General features: G+C 35.4%; 1 protein-coding gene across 11 annotated transcripts in view; it reads left to right on the top strand.

Annotated features, from left to right (window-relative positions):
- ptprt (protein tyrosine phosphatase receptor type T) overlaps positions 1–20,172 on the top strand; it is a 224,380-nt gene that overhangs the window by 169,098 nt on the left and 35,110 nt on the right. For all 11 annotated transcript variants that reach the window (XM_026265953.1, XM_026265954.1, XM_026265942.1 and 8 more), the window contains 4 exons: positions 1,468–1,619; positions 6,973–7,050; positions 8,121–8,156; positions 16,790–16,977. In XM_026265953.1, the coding sequence (XP_026121738.1) occupies positions 1,468–1,619; positions 6,973–7,050; positions 8,121–8,156; positions 16,790–16,977 (454 nt within the window). The remainder of the gene's footprint in view (positions 1–1,467; positions 1,620–6,972; positions 7,051–8,120; positions 8,157–16,789; positions 16,978–20,172) is intronic.

The following is a 20,172-nucleotide window of genomic DNA, read 5'->3' as shown; positions in this document are numbered from 1 at the left end:
AGGTTGTGCGTTGCAGTTTCTCCAACGAAATCTCAGCACTTTCAAGCCATCACATTGATGCTTGGCTGCTTAATTGGAAAGTCGTGACCCCTCTCTTATTGCTTCTTGGTGTTAAGACCTGCTTCTGAACACTTTTCGTCCTCTTTTGATCCTCAGTCACCAAAAACCAATGTTAGTGAATTTATTTTCCAACCTAGCTAAAATGGCCCCAATTTTAAAGGTTGGCCTGGTTTTTGTAGAAGCTGAAACTTTATTTGATTTTTTTTAAATTCCCAGCAGAGAAAATAACAAAACAAAGAGTTATTATCAGCTCAGCCCCATAAGAGAAGGAGCACATATCAAATGGTGTTCTGTGGGACCTGGAGAATCACAGTCATTTTATTGGATGACACCAATCCATTGCTGACAGTAATATCTTCCTTGATGTTCTGTGCACTAAAGTGTGGGGAGACCTCAGCTTATGAACAGCCAGACAAATCAACAAATCAGGAGCAGCAGAAGTGAAGTCTGCTTCCTTTATAAAAACTGCCATAGATTACTTTTATTTGATTATATTTTGAGGCCATTTTTATGGATAATAAGGCGGGAAATGACAGGTGAAGAGGTGGGATGAGATCAGGAAATGTTGCAAACCATATTTAAACAGCACAGCTCAGTATGTCAAAGTTATAACTGCTAGGTCACTTATTCAACATGTCACAGTTTTAACAACGATGTAATACTTTCATAGTGCAATGCTATGTGTAGTTAATGAAACATTGCAGCTGTCATCCATGTGTGTGCTGCCCCTTGCAACAGTTCTTTATTGGACCTTTAAGAGAAAGCATTGCAATATATGTAATATGTAATTAATGTGTAATACTTTAATATGTTTGATTTGCATTATCTACAAGTGAAAGTGTTTGTGTACAAGACTTTCCTGATCAATAGACTTGTAGTGTTCAACTGGCTTTGTTCTGCATGGCAAGGTTTTGAGCTTCTTTCCCTTGATTTGAGTAGGTTTGTGATTTTTCTTCTCTCTCTTTCTCACTCACTGGCATATATCACTGCAGAATATATATATTTTAGATGCTAATACAGAAATCTTACAGTCATTTTCATTGGAATAGCCAAATGCCAGCATCACTTCTTGTCCTCTATGTGCCCGATGTCTGTTTGTGTGTGTTTGCCTTTTATATCTTGCATGTCAGTTTTTACAGCAGTGTTGTGGCAGTGCTTTGGTTAAGTGCTGTATACTGTTACTATTATACTCTTATACTATACATATATTTCTAACCAATAACCGGCAAGTATAAGAGTAACTTGATAACCCCCCCCCCCACACACACACACACACAAAAAAGTGATTACTTTTGCACATTTAACGTGTTTATACAACAGTTTGCACTAGCCAAAAGTATTGCACAAACACTGAAGTGTCTTCTTTTGATCATGCATAAACTTGCCCTGTTGTGGATGGATTTGAAGGAAACTAGCAAAAAAACAGAAGGAGACAGCCAGCAGCAGCACGCAGAGAGAGATGGGACCCGTAGGTACAGCAGATAAAAGCACAGGAAAAGTCAGCACGTTACACAAGGACGATCCGTTCTCCACCAGCAACCAGGACCTCAACGGATTCTGTGAGTTCAGCAAATATTGTGCTGTGACATTATCGTGCTGCCCTGTTTTTTGTATAAGCTCTGTTTATATTGAATGTACAGTACCTGTGATATTCCTGTTATAACAGTAGTTAGTTGGAGAGGGAAGTTGGCATTAACCAATAAACCAATAATATAAATTGACGAATGAACAAATTAAAAAATGAGTCGATGCATGAAATCACAAACGAGCAAATTAAAGAATTATAGGATTCACACAAACTAAAGAAAATTTAATGAACAGATGTTCAACTGAATCAGTAAATGAACAAATTATTTAATGAATAACCAAATGCATGAACAAATTAATGAAATATTGAACATGTAAACAAATGATTGAATAAAAAAAAGAAAAACAATGAAAAAAGAAATGAATGAATGGAGAGATTAACTCCATGAAATGAATTAATGATTTAACAGAAACTTAAGTGCTATTTTCAACATACTCATTTAAATTTAGGAAGCAATTAGTGAAGCACTGAAATTTTTCTTGAACATTGGCCAACTATTCAACCAGAATAGAAAAAAAAAAGAAAGAAAGATTTTTGGTTTGGTCACTGATGAAACGGCAATGCTTGGTGCATTTTGACTGTGTTGATTTAGTGTTAATTACGTGTACACAATGATAAAAAATCTTTTATACAAACTAACCATTGTTTAGCAATCATCCAATCCAATTTTCGCCATAAGCCTCTGCTTTTAAATTCAGTGAAGCAATCCTCTTTACTACTAATTATAGCACTAAATAAACGTCAGTGGATATGGTGAAAGATAGAGCAATAGCTTCATGCTCAGTCAGACATTTTTCACATGTTCTCTTTAGAAAACATCTTGCACTTTTCCACCAGTCTGAAAAGTCAAAAGTCCACAGGTCATATAATCACCACGTTCCCCAAATATCACGATCTCTTGAAGTGGCCGCAGTGTGTGTGAGCCAATCTCTGGACTCATTACTGCAATCACACAAACCTCCTGCTCGTCCCACCATCATGCTGATGAGCTCAGCAAGCCCTAAAAGGGGTCAAAAGCGGTCAACAATCTGTCATTTTAACTAGACTCACCATTCTCCTTGATTGTCTTTACTAAACGTCCATCAGGAAACCAAATGATGGGACGCCACCGTCTCACACCTGCCATTCACAGATCTGAACGTCACCCTCCACAGAGAGCTATTCTGTAGCTACTCAGGACGGACCGAAGCATTCTACATATCAAGAGACCTCTCTATTGATGTGCTGCTTTAAGAGGCGCTAGAGAAGAATAGAAAATGGCATTTGGACTAGGCATTTTTTTTCCTCTTGCTTTCATTCCAGTTTTAAGTGGGCTCTGGCATGCTGTGAAGGGGCTGTAATTAGGACGGGTCTTTCTGAGTCACTTTCTGCACAAAATGTCACAGTGGCCTTTGTGTACAGAATAATTTGAATGGAGCTGGAAGAAGAGGTGGCAACGGAAAGTAAGAACAAGATGCTTAGAGAGAGAGAATGTCATTATGCATAATGATCACATTTATTTCCTTTAAAATCAACACTGATTTGGAATGTGTTCTGCATGGTTAGTGTTTCTTAGTTCTTTTGAATGCCATTGGTCAGTGAATGTGCAAATGCAGTTTATTTGTATGTTTATTTCGGATCATTACAGGCACAGAGTAATTGGAGGCTGTTATTGTATCTGTTGTTTATCTAATGGTCGGAGAGTCACTATTACTGAACCAGTACAGGCCCTTTATTATAGGCATGAATCTCAGCTGGGGTGTTGGAACAGAAATAATCTAGGACTCAGCCCAGCTCATAATTGCTGTTTGCGAGCAGCTCTTTAAAAAAATAAAAATAAAAATAGTGTCAAATGCCCAGTGATACATTATCAGAGACAATACACTTTCAGCTAAATCTTTAAAGCTGCAGTGGGTAATTTCTGTGTTGTATTTGCAAAAAGAATATATATATTTTTTTTTTTAACTGAATTTTTTTAGCTGCAAAAATAATTTCTTAATCACTATTTTGTCTTGATATATGATATAACAACCTTCTTAAAAGAATATTAAACAAATATAACATACTTAAAATAAGATCTTAAAATAAGAAAATCATTGTGCTTGTATTTTTTTAATTATTATTATTTGTCTAATATTGTTTTATTTGATAATTTATATAAGCATTTAAAAAAGCATGGAAAGCAGAGCATGTGCTGGCTTTACAGGCAGAATCTACAGTTTTTTATTTGTCCACATTTTTGTGCTGGTTCTAGGAGGAAAATCTTTGGAGAATAGTGTGTGTTAAACTTTGTGAATGACCAATTTGTACGTATTTTACGAGGTGGCTTATTCGTAATTCACTCGTACGATTTTATAAGATTTGTCTAAACCCCAGTGACGGTTAGGTTTAGGGGCGGGGTTAGGTGTAGGTCATTCATACAAATTCATACGAATTGTTCAACTCGTAAAATACGTCAGACTTCCTACTTCCGCTCAATTTCATTTCGCTTCTGTACTCAGTCTGATACAGCGTCAGAGCTTTCTGTTTGCCACCGGTCTGGAAACAGCCGGGCCAATCAACGAACAGAGGGCGGGCTGAGAGCCGTGACGTAGATGCTAAGCATCGAGTTTTAAATTGTAGGTTAGAGAAATCGAAAACCGAAACGACCGCGGAAATGGGAATAAGCCACCTTGTGAAAAATTTACGAATTGACATGATATCGTGTTGGAATGACGGGCCTTCCAATTTGTAAAGCCTCTTCTGTGGGCACCATATTCTTGCGGACCTTTATATCTCATATCGTAATTGTAATTTTTCTGATTTTATATCCAGACCTTCCTCTCACTGGCTCCACAGCTATAATCACATATTATATATATATATATATATATATATTAGTGCTGTCAATCGATTAAAAAAAATTAACTAATTAATCGCACAATTTTTAAAAATTAATCGCGATTAATCGCGATTAATCGCAATTAAAAGACTGAAACTTTTTGGATATGTAAATGTAAAATGTAAATAATTAATGTAAACTCAAGACATTTAAATTTAAATTCAAAATATTTAAATTCAAAATATGATTGTTTATTGGAATTTTTGTTTAACTTGTAACACAGATTTTCTCATATAAACAACATACCTGCAATAAACCATCAATATCCTCCAAATTAACTGTTGGCTTGAAAGCCATATTTATTACAGAAATAAAAACACAGGCATGTAAGTACCATTTGAATTTCAAAACAATCAATGCCAATGAAAAACAAAAATGATTTCCATGTTGAATTCTAAGTGGACTGCAAAAAAATTCCAAAGTATAGTCATTGCCAGTGCTTTAAGTGGGCCGGTACACACCAGTACTCAGTACCGCCACTTCCAAATATAGCTCTTGAGCGTACCGCCACCTCTCCGTGTGCCCAGAACGTGCTTGTAGCGTACCGGTACGCTCATTTGGACATCTGTTTTAATAGAGGTTTTAATCTTTTACCTGCACCGCCGATTTTCAGAGCGCCCTTCACAATGCAAGCTTCCTAATTCATCCCACCCAGAGCAGAAACTACATTACCCATTCACCCTTAAGTTATACAAGTGAATAGCGCATGTGTCGCTTTTCCCACTGTTAAGTGTCAACAACTCAACGTGGCCGGAGAAGGTGTGTGAAACTCGTTGTGAGTTATACTAAAGCAAAATCTTGAGTATTTATTGTCTGATAAACATTAAAAACTGTCTGCGGAGGTTGAGTCGTCCTGCAGCCCCCGCTGGCTGTTCATTGGCTGCAGCATCTTTTTTCTAAGTTCTAAAAAAATACCGTAGACGGCAAGGCACAAATTTAGATATTCATTTATCTAATTAATCTATAGCCTATGCACAAAGACAATATGATCTTTTTGTCCCCTTTTTGTTTTAAAGCTTGATGAAGAGAGAGAGCGCACGTTGCTGCAGCTGCGAGGAGGACAGTGATGCACGCGCACAGGAGTGATTGACAGTTCGCGGCACTGTGTACAAAAAATACTCCGCTACACAATTATTTCGTTTAAGCTTATTAACGTTAGCGTTACAGAAAGGTCTGATTTACGCACTGTTACAGTCATTGTTTTTTTTTTTTAAACAATGACATTTGAGTTCATGATTTTAATGTTGCTGTTTCTTGTGGCAGACTGAATGAAGAGTAATGTTTCTTGTGGCAGACTGAAGAGTAATCCGGCAGAGTTTTATACTGAAACTTTCCGTCTAAATGTCCTTCCTTGGTCTTATCCATATTTCTTTGCACGTTGAACACACATAGGCCACAACTGGAAATAAAAAAAACTGCAACCGCGTTAATTGCGTTATTTTATTTTAACGCGTTAAATATTTCAAATTAATCGAATGCGTTAACGCGCTAATTTTGACAGCACTAATATATATATATATATATATATATATATATATATATATATATATATATATATATATATATATATATATACATACTTTTTTTTTTAAAAAGACGATTGGCATAAGATGTGTGAGATAGAGATGATAGTGATCCCAGCCTACACACTCAGCATTTTAGTTGTATTACCATTTAAATGAACACAGAGACACCTGCCTCTAACCTTCCACGCTTCTCTCATTCAGACGCTCTCTATCTCACCCCCGCTGGCCCATGAGCTTTTGCTGCCAAAGCACTTTCTGTAAAGATCCTTATGTGAGCAAATGCGTAAGCGCCAACACATGAGAGATGCAGAGATTTGTGTAAAGGGAGATCTGGAGTGATAGGTGATCAAAATAGAAAGTAAAAATGATATGGCTTCAGCTGAGAGAAATTAAGAGTATGTTTCTGTGACCTCCATTTACTTTGTAGTGGAAGTCTACACTGTAAAAAATATTTAAACAATTGCAGCAGGTGTGAATAAAACAGATCATTGAAATATGTTTTAATGTGTAGGTTTTTCTACTTCAAAATCAAGGTGTTACTTGCACTTTCTTTGTAATTATTTGTGAATTTTACTGGACATTTCTCTGAGTTTCTACACCATTTTTTTTCTCTCAATCTTTTTTTTTTTATTACAGACATTGTTTAGAAAACCACTGTATATGCTGAGCTAGGATATGAATGTGGATATGTTCAAAAGAGTCATGACATTTAAAGGTTTTGTTGACTACAGCAAGATGCAGTTGATAAGTGTGATATCTGTCTCTTTTGCAGAAAGTTACCTAAAAATCTTGTGTTCTGTTGCTGCTTTGATTCTGTCACAATGTGATACTGCTATTAATCTGGACGTAATGTAGTGTTTTAGGTTTAGATAGATATGTGCAGTGTGTGTGTCTGTGTACTGTAAGTTCACTAGTGCACTCCTCTCTGTCGTTCCCAGCCTCCTCTTCTCCATGCTCCTTCTCCATCCAGGGTAAAGCCCTCCAGAGTAAAACCCTCCTCAACTCCTACTACTCAGGTTTGTAGCTTTCTATGTTGAATAGGTCCATGTGGCACAGTACTACAATTCCGAAAGGTTCAAACTTTATAATGAATCAGCAGCCCAATCACAGAATGTTCTGCGGGATTCAAACCTCAAAAAGTTCATTTATGAATCATTTAGGATAATTTGATGATGCTTTTTGTTGCCAGTAAGGATGCAGTACTCTCAGTTCTTAAAAAATAAAAATAGCATCACTTTCAGCTATTGATACTCTCAGCTTTTAATACATTTTTAAAGCAAAGCACTTTAAAACCAGGTTTCTACTGGATCATTGTATATTATATTGGATGTTGCTTTAAACAAAGGCATCTGCTAAATGACTGCTGAAAAGAATGGTTCACAAAAAAGAAATGTAAATTATGCTATCAAGCTTCAAAAAGGACACAAAAAAACATAAAAATAGATTGAGTAAAACTAAGCCTGTGAATGAATCATTCAGACTGGTTTTGTGAAATTGATCAACTGAAAACATCTGATTAAAAATAATGATTCATTCATGAATTGGACATCTCATTAATTCATGAAGACTTGGCATGCAGTACAGTCATACATTTTTTATATTATTTTACATCCTTTTTCAAGCTTTGATAGAGGCATTTTTATCCTTTTTTGTTGCATGGAAGAAAAATGGTTATGTTTAAAAATACAAGAGGGTGAGTATTTTTTGACAACTGTGTTATTTTAGCATAAAATATATTGTTGTATTAATACTTTATTATTTTTGTAATTTTGTTAAGTCCTTTTTATTTTATGAGTTTTTAATATTTCTGTTTTTATTTCAGTTTTAGTCATATTAATACTTAAAATTATTTCTATGAATGAAGATATGTATATCACTTAATTTACTTAACATTTAATTTCAGCTTTATTTCAATTTATGATTTTTTTAACTAGTTTTAATAAACAATAACAACAGCATTTTTTTCTTCGGAATCTCAGAACAATATAACAGTAGCTGTGTTGCATTTATGCTAAAGCCAAATATAAAATAAATACATACATACATAAATGAAAGGGTTTCAGTTTTATTCTGTTTTTATTTGCAGTTTCTAAGGAGCCAGTCCCTGCCACTGCATCCATAGGTAAGACACTTTTCCTTCACTCCTGATTATACGTGGATTATGTTAAACCGTTTCTTCTGTTTCTTTTGATGTGAATGTAGGAGGAAGCTGAACTTAGACTAAATGAATATTCAGAGGCAAATCGCTATTAAGAATGTCGTTTCATTCCAAACCTGTGTGTGTATCTGTGAAACATCTCTTGAGTCATAAAGTACGGGTTTAGATGATGAAAGATCATAGCATTGACCTTTGAAGTCAAAAGTAGGCGCTCCAGACTTTGGCTCCCATTCGATCAAACTAATTGCAGCTTGTAATTTTATGTTTTCAGTGAGGAGTCGGCGGCGTCCTCCTCACGCTGATGCGTCCGTCCCACGCTGAGCCAGATTAGAGGAATAAAAGCCCTCTGTCAGTTCAAACAAACTCTATGTTTACATCCCAATGTGTGGAAAGTGATTTGAATCAGATCGTTAACTCTCGGAATGCTAATTGTCAGATTTGGCAGATTGGTGTGTGACACGCACACACACACACTCACCCTCATGTCTTTTCAAAGGCAGATTGACCATTTCACAGCCAGTGGCAATAGCTCATAATAAAGCCTTATCCATCCTTCTTTCATTCTGTCTTTATTTTTTCTTCTTTCATTTTTTTATTCCTTCTTACCTCTTTCCTTTCTACTGTTCTTTCATTTTTCCTTTTTCCTGTTTTTCATTTATTTGTTAATATATCAGGCCATTCTCATCCCAAGGCGTCATATACTGACACTTTTGACATTTCGTCAACATCCTACGCACATGGCACCCTCTAGCATCAATATTAGACGCAGATAAAGAAGACCCCTAGCGGTCTAACCCTAACCCTAACCCTAACCCATAATCTGCGTCTAATATTGATGTTTCATTTCTCATTCCTTCCATTTTTTCAATTGATCGTCTTTTCTTCCTTCTTTTTCTTTGTTTATGAATTCATTCATTTTGTTAATGTATTTGTTTACTTGTCCTTCCTTCTTCCTTCCTTTTCAATTCTGTCATTCAGTTATGAGTTCATTTCAGTCCATTTTTTCATTGTCTTTCTTTTGTTTCTTGTGTTTCCATTAATCAGTATTTCTCTTGATTATTTATAATTTACAGTTACTTCTTCTTCCCTGAAAGCTTTGAGAAATACTTGCAAAAATCCAACCTTTAATTGGATTTCATCAGTGTCCCAAATTTACAGCAACAACCTGCCATCAACACAGAAATAACTATTGATTGCGAATGATTTGGACATTTACTTTGCCTTCACTGGCAAGCGTGTTTTGGATGAAACCATACTCACTTTAGCAGCTACAGTGAACAGCTAGAGAGTACTTCTGCTCCACTGCTGACACTTTCAAGTTTTTCCTGGTCACGCAAAGCTTCATCCTTTACTCGTTCTTCAGGAGATATTGAAAGCGTTCTTTAGAGTCGGATTTTGAAAAGGGATTTCTGATAGATATCTTGGTGGGCTCTGGGCTTAGAGTCAGTCCAAAAGCTCATTTCAAAGGTTCACTCTAAAAGGCTCAGATGCAGTGGTCTCTAAACACGCACCTCTGATCCAGACAGCTTCTAGTAGGAGTTTGAAAACTCTCGCTTGAAGCTACACTCAGCAGCGAAGACCGCGACTCTCCCATACACGTACACACTCAACGCCAATAAACCACTGAGAGCAAACGTATTTACAGAGGTTATGAAGGTGGAGACAGCTTGCTTAGTGCACCGAGATGGAGAAAAGAGAAAATGGGCACACAGGCGGTGTATTGGAGGAAGAAAGAGAGAGAGCAAAATGGGAAAAAAAACGTCAAGCATAGGGGGCTTGATTCAGGCTTTTATCGACTAAAGCAGTACATTTGGACTGTGAGATATTTGTAAACTGGACATGAAACAGGCCACAATCATACTTTCACATTCATGCCAACCTGACCCAGGAAAGCCAAGGGGTGAACGGAAAAAATATGAGTAGAAAGTCTGAGATTAAAGAAGCGCAGCAGAAGGTGATGGAGACTGAGAGTAGAAAAGCAGTTAATGGAGGACAGGGATGGAGGAAGAAAGGAATGGATCAGAAGAAAAGAATTCAAGTGAGAGTGGGAATCTGGGATGTCAATAAAACTAGATATGCTTAAGCAAATATTCAGCACTTGGGAGCCAAAGTAGTGTTAAAAATGTTAGTAAATTTAGGTTATAGTCTTTGATTCTCTGTCAGTATTATACAGTATTTTGAATTACAGTAATAACATAAATTTTGTGAAATACTATAACAATTTAAAATAACTGTTTTCTGTTTGCATATATTTTTTAAATATAATTTATTCTTGTAATGCAAAGCTGGATCTTCAGTGTCATATGATACTTCAGAAATCATTCCAATATGCTGAACTGCTGCTCAAGAATCATTTCTTATCATCAATGTTAATAGTTGTGCTGTTTAGTATTTTTGTGAGAAACTTGTTTTTTGGGATCCAAAGAATAGCATTTATAAAAAAAAAAAAAAAAATTAAAAAAAAAATTATATAATATGTAATAAGCTTATTACTATTATTATTACTATTTATTCATTTTGTTGTATTAAGGTTTAACTGTCCTGAACCACCGATCAAAAAAGAATGTTGTTGAAGATACAGTGTAAATCAGCTTTTTTAAAATTTAGCTGTCAACATGAAATTAACATTGAAATCAAAATGTATTTTCTTAACACTCTTAATTTTACAGTGCACAATTCATGAGTGCACGTTGTTCCAAGTAAAGAGTTTGTAGTTTTTGTTAAAATATAATTGCTTTGCTTATGGCAAATCTTGGGTGATATTGTTGGGTAAAATCATATATTAGCCTGCTTTTTCAATATGTCATGGCAGTAAGATGGATTTCAAATACCATTTCATGTCAACTGTAATGATAAGTTGCTATTAAAAGTAAAATGTTTATTAAAAAAAGAATAGAAAATACAACTAAGATTAAAATGATCTACAAAACAAAGGTTGAATGGATTCTAGAGTCTAGCAAGCACTGTATTAAGCAGTGATTGTGTAAAGAAGAATTGAAAAGGTGAAATTGAGTGGGGGATAAAGATAGTGAGATGGAGAGAAGATAGTAAGAAATACAGCCTCCAGTTCAGATAAAAGAATGAGGCATTAAATGAGGAAGAAGGCCTTTTCATTCTGTTTTACAGACCCCATCTCTCGCTCCGAGTGAGGGCGGTCATATTTCTGTTCTGGAGATGCTCCCTGCCGAAACGATGTCACTGAGATTACGAGGTCGAGAAAGACTGTCAGCCCCTAATCATTTATAAACCTGCCTATTATGTGAGGCTTCCAGTTCATTTACAGGCTATCGATCACGTTGCGGGGAAAAAAGCTCTATCTTGGTAATCGCATACAGGAACTGTGTGGGAGGACTCGTGCCGACTGTTTTTTAAAATCACTTCTCCTGTAATACATACAGACATGATCATCAATGCATCTGACGAACAGTCTGAGTTTTGCATCTGGGAGAGAAAACATTGTGTTAGGAAGAGAGGATAATGGGAGAGTAAATAGGGTACATGCAATATTTTAGAGCAAAATAAAGAGTGAAAGATTTCGATGTGGCAGAGGATTGTAGATATCTGCAGGATCGATGGAAAAAAAACAGAATGGAGGGACAGAGATAGGAATGGGGAGAGAGAGAGAGAGAGAGAGAGGGGTTCTGTTTCATGGAGAAACAATAGTTTAAGTGTCTGGAAATGGATAAGCCACTAAGGGATATGTGTGTGATTCTGCTGTTTAGCTGAAAGACACCTGACGACTCCAGCTTTACTCTGATGATGGCCTTTAGTGCTATGACATTGCTCAAAAGTTGCTCCTTCTTAACTTAGGAGACTTACAGGAGTGAAAAAACAGACACAAATGAGACAGTTTTGGATTTATTCAGTTCAGTTGAAGTTTATTTGTATAGCACTTTTCACAATACAAATTGTTGCATAGCAGCTTTACAGAAAATTAAAGATTCTATATTATATGTATTTATAACTAATCAGTGGTGACGATCTCAAGTTGATGTCCAATATATCAAGTTTTGTAGTAGTTTTGTACTAGGGTTGGCATCATCTGAGGTCTTTTGGGGGGTTAGCATCCTCTCTTCTCAGGTGTTCGGTCATCTCAGGCCCTTGTAAGGACTGGATCCAGACTTAAGCTTCTGTAATACATAGTTGGCAGAAACAGAGAAGGTAAAAGAGAATAATTAACATAGTTGCTGTTCCAGCTAAGCAAAAAAAAAAAATATGTGCAACCCAAGCAAAAGAATGAAAATGTGCATTTGATCAAAAATAACTGAAGTCCAAGGTTATGAGATACATTATTTGAATGCTTGGCTAAAGAGATGTGTCTTTAATCTAGATTTAAACAGATAAGAATGTTTCTGAACCCCAAACGTTAACAAAAACGTTGAAAAAGCTCTACCTCCTTCAGTGGACTTTGCTATCCTAGATACTACTAAGAGTCCAGAGCTTTGCGACCTTAGGGAGCGTGATGGATTGTAGCGTGGTAGAAGGCTAGTCAGGGAAACAGGAGCTTAACCATTTAGGGCCTTAAAAGTAAGTAGTAATATTTTGTAATGCGCTACAGGCTATAAGCTAGTAGCAGATTCTGCAAATTAAAAGAAAACTAGTGATAACAAGGTGCTCCGACTGTTTTTGTTATAGAATACAGTGGGGGATATATTCACATGTTATAGAAATGAAAATGATGATGTAAAAAAAAATTATTTCAAGATTGAAAATTAAACAAAGAATTAACTTGACAGAGCTTCAACTCAAAACACACGGCAGCAGCCTTACGTATAATACCTACATATAATAATAGTATTACTATAAGTATAGTAATAGTAAAGTAAAAGCAATATTACAGTTAGTGGCGTAAACTCAGTGACACATTTCTACAGTCAGCTATGGCTTAGTAGTTGCTAGGTGGTTACTTACTGTTTAAGTTAGAAAGTAATCTCTTTGATATGGCTCTGTGAAAAATCATAATTTTTTATACTATGGTGTTTATTTATTTTGCCCATTTTATTTTCCTATAGGAAAGAAAAGTAATAATAAATGTAATATGCTGCTTAAATACAGAAAAAAATAATATATGTAAGTTTGAAAGATGAACTGTAGGACTGAAATCTCCATTATGCTTATGCTTATTATCAGTGTTGCTTTAATTCAATAAAAAAATATATTAATTATTTGAAACTATTTTAATATTTTTTCAAATGTATTTTATTCTTGTGATGCAAAGCTGAATTATTAGCTAGAGACCAAGATAGAAAGTTCAAAAGAACAGCAATTATTTGAAATAGAAATCTTTTGTAACATTATAAATGCTTCACTATCACTTTTGATCACTTGAACGTGTCCTTGCTGAATAAATGTATAATTTTCTTACATAGAAATATCCTGTGGACCCCAGACATTTGAATAGTGATGTATATATTTAAACAAACTACTAATAGATTACTTTTTCAATTCTGTAGCCAAGGACAAAAAGCTTAACATAGTGAAGCATGTTTTATTTATTGAAACAATGCCTGTGCTAATGTTTATTACAATACTTTGCTAATAATTCCAATGACTTTAATTTATTTTACCTTGACAGCACTTTCTACATATAAACACATTTGTACAGAAGTTTTTTTTTATTTTTCTCCATATACCCACACGAGAGCCATTCACATATGACATTTGAAAGTAATTCAGATATAACATTATTTAGTCACCTGTGCTTTATTGTGACTTGTCACGTAATTATTGTTAATGGCAAATGCCATAGTAGGTGATCATAATGTAACAGTGCCGATAATTGAGCTTTAATGTGATTTTAGGTCTAATCATCTGAATGCACATAATGCAATAGCCACAAAGAGTTCATGCTCAAATGAAAGAAGCCATTATGGGACGGAACAAGGCCGGAATGAGAAAATTACCTCCATAAGGAGAATAATTACTTGGCATATATCTTTCTCTCTCTTTCACTCAATATATGACTGTATGCTTGATAATAGTCCAGTGCAGCTGTTTTATCATTTCAAACCTATTTTTTGCACCTACAAGCAATACAGAGAGGACATTGTGTTAGAAACTGAAGATATGAATGTGAAGATATGCAATATATAAGAAAAAGTTTTAGACATGGCAGATATTTTGTAGAAGAGTCAACTATAAATACAATATGGGCCTGTTTGAATCATGTCTAGCTAAATATTATCAGAAAAATGAAAGCAATGCACATGGATATTGGTTATCCATGCAAATAAAAATCAGAAACATATAGTATTTATTTAATTATAACACCACATTTACACAATTAAAGATGTGTTAATGTTAATGTAAGGTACATAAAATACACATTTCACCTTTAAGGAAGGACATATCAAAATCTAGTTTAGTATTCATGTTGTTTTTCCATATGAGTTTTCAGTCATGTTTTTATATTCCCTTCATCCTAAAGTGTATGTAGTACTGAACGTATCCCATGGGACCTCACAGTAAAATCTGCTAATGGTTCAGTATAATTTATTTATGAACTGTACTCTTCTTTTTATCAACTCATAACTGTCAGAACTCATCATCCTGAAGATTTAAAACTACAAAATGTAAATATTAAGTAATAATCTACATAACAGTCTCCTATATGAGGTCACCTAAAATGTGCAGTTGACCTTTCGTGTTTTAGAGCTGGAGCTCTTCGATATTTCTCTGGGTCTGATGTGGCAGACGCATCGTTTTAACAACATAATACACCCTCTGGGCCGCCACTTTGGGATTCACTCCATGCTGTTGAGACAAAACACATGAATAATTAATTAGGAAAAAATGGATAACGATAGGGGGAAGGGGAAAGGCAAAGGATGGGGCAGTCATTTGAGAGACTTTAGAGACTCTTTTTTCTCTTTTAGTGTTCGTATGTTGGCATGAGTCATAAAAAAAATTTTGCACCATGAATTTGCCTAGACCAAATATCATGGCAAGTAATATTCACATATCATTAATATATATATATTTATATATATATATATATATATTTTTTTTGTGTCTAAAGATCAAGCTTAACATGTTATGCTTTTCATTGACTGTTGGCTTTAATTGTTGGCTTAGACCATCTAGACCATGTATTGTTAAAAAACTGTCAATTTTGCAGTGTGTTGGTAACCAAACAGGTTCAGTTCCCATTGACTTGTCCATACATTGGAAGTCAGTGGGAACCAAAACTGTTTCCCGTTCAGTCCGATCCAAATGATGTTTTGTGTGCTGGTTGTGAACCTGTTCAGATCTATTGAGCAGTCTCAGCATCTCTCTGCTAGTTACTTTTTGTGCCCTTTAAAAAGATCCTCCTGAGGCTACGATTGTGGCATAATTGTTTTCTTCATTATACATTGTCGCCGCTAATACTTTCAACTTTTTCCTTCTGGCACTAAAGTTGCTACGGTGCTTACACGTCATGCAAAATTACTTGTATTTGCCCGTGTCGAAAGCGTAGATGTTTGGTGTGGATTATAAATTTTTTAGCCCCAGAATTACTTTAAGTGTATAATGAATTTTCAAGGCAATTAAGATGCAAATAGCCACATTAATAATTCGTCGAGTAATATTCCATTCCTCTATGCATCTAAATGATGCTTTAGCTGGTTAAAGGAGGCCATATGACAAAAACTCTGTCATTTGCTTCCCCCATTCCTCTAGTTAATGAACTCATTAACATCAATAAAGTTCTTCCCAGTCTTATTCTAATAAAAGAGTATGCAAGGACTGTGTCTCAGAATATTGTCATGCATAACTGAATTCTGCACTGAGCTGTGATTGAATGACTCTCAGATAGCTCACAGTAGTCAAGGTCTTAGCCGAGCTTTCAGGGGTTTGGTCTTGGCTGAGAGGTATTAGTGCACAGTAAACAAAGCTGTGCTTTTTTGAGAGCAACATGATATCCCAGACTGCAAATATTTGGGTTTTTTTTTTATTTCTGAAGGATCATGTGATGCTAAAGACTTCTGAAAAATCAGTAATAAATTACATTAAAAAGACTCCTTTCAACTGAAACTGTTAATTTATATATTGGATGAGGGATAGGGGAAACAGACATTAAATTTTTAATACATTTAAAATGTATATTTACACTTTTATGTATTTTTTATGCAGGCTGAGTTTGTCATTGAAATATCGATAATATTAGTAGCATTGGGAAAACATTTAGAAGAATCCAGTTTAATCTTTAGATGATCTGAAATAGATATGCACTATTCATTATAGCAGTTCAACCTGCCTAGATTGTAAATTATTGAATAAAAGCGCACAATCTTCTAGTGTTTCCATTTTTGCCCCTAGGCTTAGATTGTAATATTGTATGTGGGAGATTGTGAATCCAACAGTTGTAGAAATTAATTATGCCTTTTCTGGGTAAACTGTAAATTAAACATTCTGCTCAGTGGAATATATACGCTACAGAACACATTTTTTCCTAAAATGACCCGGACTGTAAGAGTCCATTACTTTTATTCCATAAATTTAGGAAAGTGCAACCCAGAGTTTTCTGCCTTGCTTGCCTTGTTTGGTGTGAAAGCAGCAGCCTTCCAGCTGGCAATTGGACATCGTGATGGTTACACAAGGATTGTGAATTGTTCCAGATGGCAGCCACAGTGAGATGTCCCAGCCCTCGATGACCATCCAGACGTACCCATATGGAGGCTGTGAGTCGGTGGAGATGTCCTACCAGGCCGGCCAGTTCCAACCAGCCATCAGAGTGGCAGACTTGCTCCAGCACATCACTCAGATGAAGTGTGGGCAGGGTTACGGCTTTAAAGAGGAGTACGAGGTAAGAAGTCTTGAGCTTGAGTGACTGACATCAATAAGAGTGAAACTTTCAGTATGGCATGCAAGTTTATTTATATAAGCACATTTCATACACAATGGTAATTCAAAGTGCTTTACATAAAAATTACTTGACCTTAAAGAGAGTAGATAAAATAATATTAATGCTGATTTGTTTGCTGCATTCAATAAATGAAGCTGTCTTTACTGTACTTTGCTGAAAGTTCCCTCTCTTCTGTAGTTCTCAATATAATTTGCTTACTTTGTAGTGAACTTAATTTGTCTAAAGCCTTTCTGCAGTAATTACAACAGTCGCGCAGCTATGAAATTTGTTTTTTTTTCCCAAAAGCCCAAAAATGATGTGAAATGAATCTTAATATTGTTTTATTGAGGGGGTTATTAAAATGTCCATCTCTTTTTTTTATCGTTCAATAATGACATTTTTTTTCTAGTTTCCTGTCTTTCTTCACATCATTTCGTTTCTTAAACACATTTGAATAACTAATTAAAGTGCGTCTGTGCTTACTAAAAGAAGCAGGTCTGTGCATCTCGATAACATGCTAGCATTTTGTTCAGAAAAAGTCGTGAGATATGATGCACTACTTGAAAAATCTGCTCACAGATGGGGTCAATTCCTCCGTGACAATAAAACCAATTAGCTAAGCCTTTATTAGTTAGAATATGCAAAGACCTTTGTGTCAATAGCATGTCTTATTCTAGATTTAAAAAAAAAAAAACATGCTAACCTCGGGCACTTATCACTGCCGTCCCCACACACAGTCTGCTCGTTTTAATAATACGAATAAAGATCTCCTTTTTGGTTGTTCACGAAGGTCAGCAACATAGAAATTGTATCCGTTAGATTGTCTCCTTGTCATCTGAACATAAAGACATGTTTATTGTGCATGCCTCTTATTGTTCTCTGTTTTTAAGGTACAGATGTTGTAGTAGGGTAAAGTGTTTTATGATTGAGAAATCCCACACTGGCATTGTCGTGGCTCTGTTATTTTGTTTGAATAGCGCTAGAGGAAAGATGCTGCCAACAAAAGAGAGATATGATAAGGTCGTTTATTTTTCCTCTAAACGTATTTCCTACAAATTGTGGCTTTGAAGTAGCTGCCTTGTATGAGTTCCAGCTTCACTTTGTGATTCGTTTTCATTAAATGGATCGTTCACCCTCCAAAAATGACAATTCTGTCATCATTTACTCACCCTTATATCGTTCCAAACCCTTTCTTTCTTCTGTGCAACACAAGTTTGAATTTTGTTTTTAAGAACGAGCTGGCTGCACTTGTCCTTGCAATCAAAACAAATGTGGACTGGAACTTTTAACTGGGAAGAAAAAAACCTTAAAAGTACCCTAAAAGTAGATATTGAGCTAAAATAGAGTTTGGAATAATTCTGACTTTTTAATGTTTTTAAATGAAGCTTCTAATTCTCACCAAGGCTGCATTTATTTGATCAAATACGCAGCAAAAAGAGTAATGAAAAATTATGAAATATTACTTCGATTTCAAACTGCTTTCTATCTGCTTCAACTTCAACTCATCATTGGTGCCTTTTTGTATGACCAACAGACCAAAAAGTTTTGAGGGTGAGTAAAATATTAAGCCAATTTAGCATTTTTGGTAAATAAGGGTTAGGGTTAGGGTTAGGGTCTGTAAATAAATATTTAAAATACTCTTGATCCCACCCCAAGATGAGAGATGTAGTTTGCATGTAGTAGCATGATTATACTTCAAGATTATTTGTGATGGCTAAGCAGTGATGGTATGTTCTGAATAGTTTGGCTTGTAAACGTCTTATTCAGAATTCTAATATGGAATCTGGTCTGCAATCAGTTATTCAGAACAGCTCTTTTCTCACTGATGTTGGAATACTCTTCAGTAAGCTACCGAAGGAGAGTATTGTGTAAACATTCAGCAGAGAACTTTGCTTGAGTACAAGTATGAATCATATCTGGCACATTATTGTGTATTCAGACAGGGCCTTGATGAATGGCTCTGGCAAAAAGAGACATCAGTGAATTAGAGAGGAAGGATGCTCTTTGCTTCCAAATTTTCAATCACCTGGATTGAAGGCTTATTTAAAAGGGCAAAGATTGCACTTTTAAAGACGAGACTCTCATTTATAAAGAATGACTCATAGTTATGTCTGTCATACTTCTAATTTACTATTCAGAGACGACAAAATAACAAATTGATGTGCATGTTCTATAGTGTCTATTTTGTCCAATTTATGTGTTCAGAATTACTATTGTGAATGATAAATAGGATAAAGCAGCTCCGCACCAAGCCTGAAGGAGATCTAGATGATACAGGTCTGTCTTAACCTCCTCTCTTACTCTCTTAACAGCATCTCTTGAAGAGTTAGGCTAGGCCTAGCTTAATTTCAGCAGTGGAATGCTCAGCTGTATAGGCTGCCCTAAGCCATCTGAAGTGTTGAGGTAAACATGAGATCGATGCATGGCTGGCAGCTCATTCCTGGCATAGGCAGTCTGATAGCACCAGAGCCTGTGGCTCCATGTTTAAAGGGTCATTCATCAAGGCAGACATTTTTATAACGCCTTTTTGTTATCGCCTCTCTCTTCTAACCTGATTTGCCTCACAGGTTTGCCTGCAAATGAAGTTGGCAGCTTTTTGCATCAGCCCATCTCTATCCTTGGTGCCGAAAATAAGTCATTTTTCCTTATATGCGGTGAAGGAGGAGAAACTCAATACATTTACATTGAGTCGAATGGAGTGTTTGCTTACTGGCTTGTGACTGGCTCATATGAGCGAGAGCACATTAGGGGCAAATACTGCGTTTCCCATAATGCATGTTTTACTGTGAGTTTGGAGGTGGTTTTTACTGCAAATTAGATTTTAATGTTACTAGTGCCCAATAATTGGACTTTTTCAGTTTTTAACTCTTTCAAGTAGAGTATCAAGCAAATTAGCTAATAAATTAAAATACATTCACGTGAAGATATATGTCATAAAATGATTCAGATCTGGCCTTGTTTATCAGTATAAAATCTGACTGATTTAATTTTATATTTTAATTTAATTTAATAATTTTAAGTTATTCTCATTAAATTAAAGTATTAAATTAAATATTTGTAATTTAAAAAATATTTAAAAAGTTACAAATATTTACAAAAGCGGCTGTAAACTTAATTTGATGCATATTTGTCAGTAATACTAATTAATGGTGTTCC

Source organism: Carassius auratus, chromosome 6 (genome assembly GCF_003368295.1).
Source record: "Carassius auratus strain Wakin chromosome 6, ASM336829v1, whole genome shotgun sequence".
Lineage (NCBI taxonomy): Eukaryota > Metazoa > Chordata > Actinopteri > Cypriniformes > Cyprinidae > Carassius > Carassius auratus.
This window is presented reverse-complemented; position numbering and strand designations above follow the sequence as displayed.